General features: G+C 40.4%; 1 protein-coding gene across 3 annotated transcripts; it reads right to left on the bottom strand.

Annotated features, from left to right (window-relative positions):
• Positions 1-137: 137 nt before the first annotated feature.
• On the bottom strand, positions 138-8,072 carry katna1 (katanin p60 (ATPase containing) subunit A 1). Of its 3 annotated transcripts, none has more exons than XM_037448604.2 (11): positions 7,935-8,072; positions 6,895-7,060; positions 6,111-6,250; positions 5,452-5,647; positions 4,481-4,596; positions 3,707-3,812; positions 3,468-3,626; positions 2,786-2,912; positions 2,454-2,588; positions 1,271-1,397; positions 138-761 (listed from the first exon to the last, which is right to left on the bottom strand). In XM_037448604.2, exons 2-11 carry the CDS (start codon positions 7,054-7,056, stop codon positions 563-565), a joined length of 1,467 nt encoding a protein of 488 aa, XP_037304501.1. In that variant the 5' UTR covers positions 7,057-7,060; positions 7,935-8,072; the 3' UTR covers positions 138-562. The 3 variants fall into 3 exon arrangements, with proteins under 3 accessions (XP_037304501.1, XP_037304500.1, XP_037304502.1); XM_037448603.2 differs by having other exon boundaries at positions 6,895-7,063; XM_037448605.2 differs by lacking the exons at positions 6,111-6,250; positions 7,935-8,072 and having other exon boundaries at positions 6,895-7,020.
• Between the last annotated feature and the right edge of the window lie 80 nt (positions 8,073-8,152).

Genomic DNA, 8,152 nt, shown 5'->3' on the forward strand with positions numbered 1-8,152 from the left:
TTTGTCTTGTATAATTATTTGGTTGCACACGGTCAACTGTTAACACATTGCAGGAAAATAAACTTGGAAGCACACACGCAAGCTGGAATAACCATGTAAATATCCATAATCAAGTTATTTTCAAAATGTGAAAGAACCACAGTTCACACCTTTAATAAAGTACGAAAACAAGAAAAGACAAAACATGAGTAACATTTGATAGGATTAAAACACAATGGTACAAAGACATACAAAGACGTACAGATATGACACCTGAGAAAGCAAAGTAGCGGTAATAGATGCACTGTTGATTTATTGATAGAGAGTCTATTACAGAAACATTTACGTCTTACTACCACTGAATTCAAGATTATTAAAACAAAATGAGAAATAACTATGTTGTGTCTCAAGTCCCGGTTTTAGCAAAACTCATTTGAACATGTACAATAAAGGAATTTAAGGTGCCACTTAAATACTCTTCGATAACACCTGGATTTTGCAGAAAGATTCCCCGACACGACCTGCCACACAGTAACTCGTCATCCTGCAGCAATAACTGAACAGGTCCAGATACCAGTGGTTTTCAGCAGGAGCCAAACTCGTCGATCCACTTTTCATACTTCTCCAGGTCAGTAGCAGACACGGATTTGGACACTTTCCTCAGAGCGGACTCAAAGTCCTCCATGGTGGTGGGCATGTGCATCTCATCCCGGGAGATGTTACGGATCTCCTCTGGTGTGAGGCCCTCGATTCTTCGCCTCATGGCCATCAAAGATGCGTCCCTGTAACAGTGCAATGACAGCTTTCATTTGAATTTCATTCATGTGCTCTGATTGTGAGTTTTGAATAAAAAGAATTTCAAAATAATGTTACAAAATGGAGCACAACTTTAATAGAAAATATCAAGCAGGTTTAGGAGCAGGACCATCTCATCTTCACTTCCTATAAACACCCAAACAGCTCCCTCTCGTTCTTCCTCTCCTCCGGTACCTTCTATTGATTCTACTAAATTCCAATTGTTTTCTAAGATTTTGCTGCAAAGAACCTAATTCCACCCTGAAAAGCTACGGTCACTTATTTTTTGAATTTCTAAAAAGGACTTCTGCCTTCATTTTGCATTGAATATGATACAGAAAGGAACCACACGGAAAGAAAGCAGTATGCCATGCAACTGGGTATGTATAGTTTGATCCAACCCATTGTGTTTTAACTGTGGTAAAGTGATGACACTTTTGTTTCTACTACTGTAACATCAGACCTGTGAAGGATGCAAAACATTGTGGGGGCTGACCTGCACACATTGGTAATGTCGGCTCCAGAGTAACCCTCCAACTTCTCTGCAATCTTATCCAAGTCCACGTTGCTCGCCAGCTCCAGCTCCGTCAGGTTGATCCTGAGCAGTTCCACTCGCCCTTCGGCTGCAAAAAGCAAAGCAGCAGTGAGTGAAGCAGGCAGAAAACGGCAGGTTTCAGAACAATACCTCGATACAATTCTGTCTTGGAGGAATGCAGACAATTCCTTGGACTTGGTTTGTGCCCTGAATTGCACTGTCAACTGTGGGACCTGATTTAGACTGGTGTGGGCCTTTCTAAATCATGTCAAATCAACTGAATGAAGTAGGGTCAAAACCAATTAGTTGTAGAAACATCTCAACACATGAACAACACAACAGTTGCTCACATGAACAGCGCGATGCCCGGTGGACTGATTATGTGACAAACACAAATTATGGTTGTTATGTTGTTATTTGAATTCTGTAAATCTACTGATGATGGGTCTATGGTATTCTATCTGTTGTGTGGCCTGATCAGCTGTTCGGGGATCAATTGGTTTAGTCTTCACCTCATAGTCTGGAATTCGCGGGGTTGTCCTCATTCTAGTAAACGTATTTACTGGAGGAAACACCACAAAATCACTCTCGTGATTATTTCTCCCCATTGCAGGGGCGTAACAATTACGGATAGCAGCTATTTATAACATACCAGCAGACCAGCTCTAAGAGTAAAGATATAGAGTTTGACTTATGTAGTCTAGATTAGAGGTATGTTCCACTCACATGAACAGCATTTCAGTCTCAGTTTAATGCTTTTCCATTTTCCACCAACATAAATGTTTGATAGCAGTATATTTTCCTTCTTGAGCTCATGAAAATGTGTTTGATTAATACTGCTACATTTTTCAACATCTATCTTAGCCCAACAGAGTTATTGGTGCCCAGAACTAAATAGGATGAAGCCGTGTGCACTGTACTTGAAAGCCACAGTATGCAGGAATCATCCCAGCGGGTTAGTCTGGTAAGCTCACATTTTGCAGTTAATTAGGCTGTAACTAACAACATAACAGTTCTTTCTGATGGAAGCTGTGTGGTCTGTCCGCTAATAGTTGTAAAAGCTTACGGCTCCAATAAGTCCGCAGTAACTTGGATCACTCTTTGTCTTTTCTTATCGTGGAAAAAGAAAAGAAAAAAAAAGTACTTGAAGGCAGGGGGATGTAGATCCTCTTCTCCAGCCGTCTCCTCAGAGCCTCATCAATGTCCCACGGGAAGTTGGTGGCAGCCAGCACCATAACCATCTTCGACGGATCCTCGTTTTCTGACGCTCCACCAACACCTGGAGCAGATGTAACATCGGGGCAAAAATGAATGCTCCAAATGTGTGTTTGGGTTTGTATTGCAGTTAAATGATGGCACACAGCGAAACAGGCACTACTGCAGAAAAGTAGACAAACCATTTTAGATTTCCAGCATCGTATTTCTTAGAGAATACAAGTATCAATTGATATGGTTGTTATGTTTCAGTCATTATACCATCCATCTGCACCAGTAGCTCCGCCTTGACTCTTCGGCTGGCCTCATGCTCTTCTGAAGTCCCTCTGCGGCTGCACATGGAGTCAATTTCATCAATGAAGATCGTAGTGGGAGCGTAAAAACGAGCCTGACCGAGAACACAACAAATCAATGTACAAATGTCAAAGAAAGTAATTTAATGTGAGAACAGAGACCTAATTCAGATTAGGTGTGTAAAATATACCTGTCATAAAACAATCCACATCCAAATTTAAAAAGGTGTTTTTGTGAAAGATTCACAGAAAACTTTATATGACTTATTAATGTATGGCCACTGGGTCATGCATCAAATTCTCTAAGCTTTTTTGCAAACTTTGGAGAAAGCTTACTATAAACTGTTTTCCTCACCAGCCACCTGTTTTCGTTATATAATTGGAATAATCTCAACTTTGAGCCAAACTATAATGACAATGTATGGAAATTTTACATTCTGGCATAAAAGGTGAAAGAAGTAAATACTTTATACCAACAATATTTTAGTATAACAAAATCTTTTTACTGGGGATTGCAATGTAATGTACATGGTCATTTCTCCCACTTAGCTGAACTCTCACATGAACTTTATTGATACCCTGAATACCAAATATACCCCCAAAAATTGAGAATGCTAGAAAATGGGTGGCAAGCCAATTCAAAGCCTCACCATTTCAAAGAGAAGGCGAACTAGCTTTTCTGATTCCCCTCTGTACTTGGAGGTGAGAGTGGACGAAGAGACGTTGAAGAAAGTGGTTCGGCACTCGGTGGCAACTGCTTTAGCCAAAAGGGTTTTCCCAGTGCCGGGTGGTCCGACCATAAGCACCCCCTCAAAAAAAAAAAAAAAAGGTTCAATGAGATGTATGTATTTCAGAACAAATGCAAAGCTAAATCTCTTTAAATTAACACCTTCCAGGGTCTTCTTATTCCTTTGAAAAATGCTGGCATCCACATCGGCAACACAACCGCTTCTTTGAGAAGTTTTTTTGCATCTTCCAGGTCTGCAATGTTGTCCCTTAGAAACAAAGTGCACAGAGTTTACACCGGATCATCCCAAACAAGGCAACCACATTACCTACACTTCTTTGTAAGTTTATGTTCAACATGAGGAGGAGTTTTTCTGTCTGCCAGGAAAGCAGCAGTCCTCCCTGTTGGGACTGTGCAATACATCCACCTTGTTTGAAATGATGATAAAAGAAGATTCTGATCGGATTTGTTCAATATCTTCCATTTGTGTGACAACTGCTAAATTAAAATAACTTGATGCGACTAGTTGAGGTTACATTGTTTTTCAAAAACCTATTGGGTGGAGTTAATGTTTATTACCTGCAGAACAGTAGATTTTGCCAACTGATGTACTGAGAAGCTAGAATGGCCAGGGATTTTCACTAAACGTATTAGATGGTAACAACCCGTGGTATTGGTTTCAGTTTAATGTAGCTACAGGTTAAGTGCTTACAAAACTAAAAATCTTTTTTATGGATTATATTTTCTTTTAGTTATTGGTTAACATTTAATTAGATAAAAAAAACCTTTGATATGTTTGCCATCACACATAAGATACAAAAGTGATATGATCTCGCCTTCTCTCAGCATCTAGTACAGGAAGCAGGGGTCAGCTGCTAAGACAACAAATGAGTGTACTACCCAAAAACTACACACACAACTCTAATGAACACATACCATCTCACATTTGGATTCTGAGATATAATATCTCTCTCCAAAGCGTCCACAAGATCTTTATCGTATCCCGTCCCGTCAAACTTTTTCACTTCTTTCTCCTCAACATCTGCTTTATTCTGGAAGGGAGAGATAAATAAACAGACTTAATTGCCCTTTTCTGTTTCCTTTATGTTTCCTTTCCTTCAGACCAAAACTACTAGAAATACAGGCTCTGTCTGGGTGCAAGGAAGCAGGCTGTTTAATCTAGTGATTGTTAACCATGGCTGTGAGCGCCACCTAAAGGGCGGCAAAAAAAAACACAGGCCGCGGGTACAAATAGAAGAGATCAGAGATTGTAGCAGTGTCTCAAAGTCGTTACGCTGCATCCTTAAGGAGGCATTTGTTGACCGCATACATCACTTCCACTGCGACTTGCCCGTCCCATTCCGTCGGCTCCTACGAACATGACATTGGAAACCGATGTGTTTTTAGAATTTAAAATGTTGTAAACTGAGGTGTAATAGGGCGGAGCCAAGAGCCACATGCACAGATAGACCTCCAATTGTGCTTAAGCACCTGCCCTTTTGCCCTGTATGAGAAAAGTGCCGCTTCTGCTGGAGCACAATATTTTCTTCATTTATCAATACATAATAGAAATTACTGTCATCAATTGTTCATTTATTTTGAGTTCTTGCAAGAATTTTGCCCTGACTTTTAGGTTTACGTATTAAATACACGCAAGTTACGTGACCGACATCACACGTGATCTACGAGTGTTGAAACTGGATTAATAACATTTTGCTTTCATTAACAGAACGAAGTTGGTGGGAGCTACGTGTATTTGACAAACATGAGAAACATGTGTCAACTTAACGTTGACGCTGTGCGACAACTTTCGTACGCTACATTCGGTATTGTTTGTTTGTTTGTGCAGGTTTACATACATATAATAAATCAATGTCCTTGGGACACACAGCGGTCACGTTGCTCACCTTGTCATCCTTTACTTTTCCGGCGGACTCCTTTGACTCTCTCCTCTCTTTGCCTTTGGATGCTTTGCCTCGGTCCCCATTGGAGGCACGGGCTGAGGGCCTCTGCTGGGCCCTCACAGCCACGCTCAGCCTGTTGTTGGTGGGTTTGCCGTCTTTACACTGGTTGGCTGGCCGCCTCACAGGACAAGGAGAATGTCTGCGGAAAAGAGAAGTCCACAACCATCAACATCTTTAGGTCCATTTCATTCCAAAATATTATATTATTTAAACTATGTTTTTTATTTGAGGGTTTAATCGTGCTAAAGGAACTTATAAGTGATATAAGCTTTAGCTTTGGACTGGACTAATGCTAAAAACACCAAGTCAATAAAAGCAATGTCAGTTTAAAATCCAAATAATAAAAACGGCAGATAATATAATAAGAACAAACAAAGAGGCTCTGGGGTCAGGCTCACATCAGGGACTGATTCGGGACTCATTCACTAATCCCAATCATAGGACGACCTCAAAGCTGTTGCTAACACACAAATAGCTCACGTAAGCCTTGAACAAATCTGTGCATTACAAAGGAAAACTGTTAACGAGGGCACAAATTGGTCTCACAGTTACGTAACATTGACTTCAGAAAAAAAGAGCAGAAATAAACAACAAATCAATACCGCTGCTCTATGTGCACAGGCCTTATATCGCAATCATCATGGTTACTGGGTTTAGCGGGCGTTGTGTCAAGTTGGAAGTTCTCCAGAGTCAACATTATTTCCTTAACTTGTCGATTCTCTTCGCTGATTTCCTGCCACAACTATGAAGTAAAACACAAGATTGAAAGACAACAAAGCAAAGCTGGACAGAAAAAATGAAAGAATGGACAATGGTGTTATGCATTTCTGAAGAGTAAATATATGAATACATAAATATACGGAAGTAAATCTGTGTCATCGGCTTTAGAACGAAAAACGTGATTGAATTTCTAGCACTGAATATTTATGCATTGAAATTATGTATCTGAATGTTTGTTAACGTTAAAAAACATTCAGATACATAATTTATACATAAATTACAGATTTACTTCCATACAAATAACCGAAGCACCCATGAAAAACAATAATATATACACAAGTCACATTAAATAAGTTGTAAAAAATACAAATGAGTGTAGAAATAAATATAAACATAATATTAAATTGATATACACATGGACTGACTGATTAGGACATCTTTTTTATAAAGTCTGAATGATTTATATTGAAACTGACAGATGATCTGTGCAAAACTAAAATCCACCTGTGGTTCTAGTTCTAGTTCCCCAATACTTGGGTGTTAGACGGTGTTTGACAGTGTGTCCGGGGTGCACAGGCGGGCATTGACTCTGGAGGCTGCCATCCACAGCGCAATGAACGTACGCTCTCAAGTTTTGTCTGTCGTGTTTCTTTCTGCTGTATTTACCTGCTGCCATCTCTGCTGAAAACTGCTGTCCCGCACAGTGTGCACATACTTCTTGATTTGGTCCAGCAAGCCGTGGTAAAGGACGCTGGCCGAGGTGTAGTTCCCAAGCAAGGCATATTCGCGGGCCAGCTTAACGTTCTCATTGATCTGTTGCAGACTCATTGTGCTGCTGGAGGACAGAAAGCAGGTCAATGCACATAAGCTATTGAAGCTACAACACGGCCCAGCGATTGGCAAACACTTGATGATTTTGATCCTTTTCCTACGAAAAGCTCTGTATTTTCTGTGAAAGTCAGACAAGAGTAACAAACGGAACCACAAAGATGACATCTCATAAGGACAACCTAGAGTGAAGGGGTATACTGGTGTCATTTTGTCTCCCTATTACTACGGACCTCCCCCCAAACGGATCTCTGAGGCCTGCACCGACAGGAGGAATGATAAATGTAACCATGAACAGTTTAAATACTACCATGAGCATGTCAGTATAACTTTAGGGAAGTCTGTACTACAATGTTTAAATCCGATATATATATCAAATAACCATATAAAAGTACTAATATGTCGTCGTATCTCATGGACATTAATACATTGCATCTAATTAACCTCGTGTTGGCCTGTTCTTTCGACTCTTAAGGAGTGGTGGTGCGGTTACCCCGTGAGCATCTTTTGGCTGAAAAGACGTCTGTGGCCCAACGTTGAAAAGACGTTGCAAAATGGTTTAAAACCATTATTTAACGTCTTTTCAACGGCAAAATGCTCGCTGGTTGAAATGTGGTCTAAACGTGTACGTAGAGTTTTTTCAACGGCTATTCACGAACACTCGTGATATATCACAAGCGACACAGCGTCACAAGCGACTACATTCCCTTTAAAATCTCAAGCCGGTTGGTTGGTTTCCAATTTTCAGACATGCCAAAGAGCACCGCTAAAGTGTGTCTCTACAAACCTCGACGTGTTAAATAAACACACACACACAGTGGATTTGCTGAGCCGTCAAAATCGTAGACAAACGGGTATGTAAGGAGTTTATACTCAACCTTTCTGATGTATGCACGCAGTCCTCGAACAGCAGGTCAAAGTTTGTGTACGTAAACGAAGACAACCAACCACCGACCCACTAACTTGAAAGCTCTGTGGACGTCTAGAGTTCAGTTGCTATCCCGGAAGTGAACGGCAGCGTGCAATAAAATCACCAGAGAGTGGTAGTTAACGTTAAGTTAATGATGGGACTTCCTGTCATTAACTTCAAAATAAA

The sequence above is a fragment of the Pungitius pungitius genome, chromosome 20 (assembly GCF_949316345.1).
Source record: "Pungitius pungitius chromosome 20, fPunPun2.1, whole genome shotgun sequence".
Taxonomy (NCBI): domain Eukaryota; kingdom Metazoa; phylum Chordata; class Actinopteri; order Perciformes; family Gasterosteidae; genus Pungitius; species Pungitius pungitius.

Bases quoted from the DNA above. Each gene is read 5' to 3' on its own strand.
- katna1 (XM_037448604.2), bottom strand. From the start codon at position 7,056: ATGAGTCTGCAACAGATCAATGAGAACGTTAAGCTGGCCCGCGAATAT. The intron at 4,597-5,451 runs GTGAGCAACGTG...TCTCCCTTCCAG, and splicing joins GAAAAGTAAAGGATGACAAG to AATAAAGCAGATGTTGAGGA. The intron at 762-1,270 runs GTCAGCCCCCAC...GCACTGTTACAG, and splicing joins GACATTACCAATGTGTGCAG to GGACGCATCTTTGATGGCCA.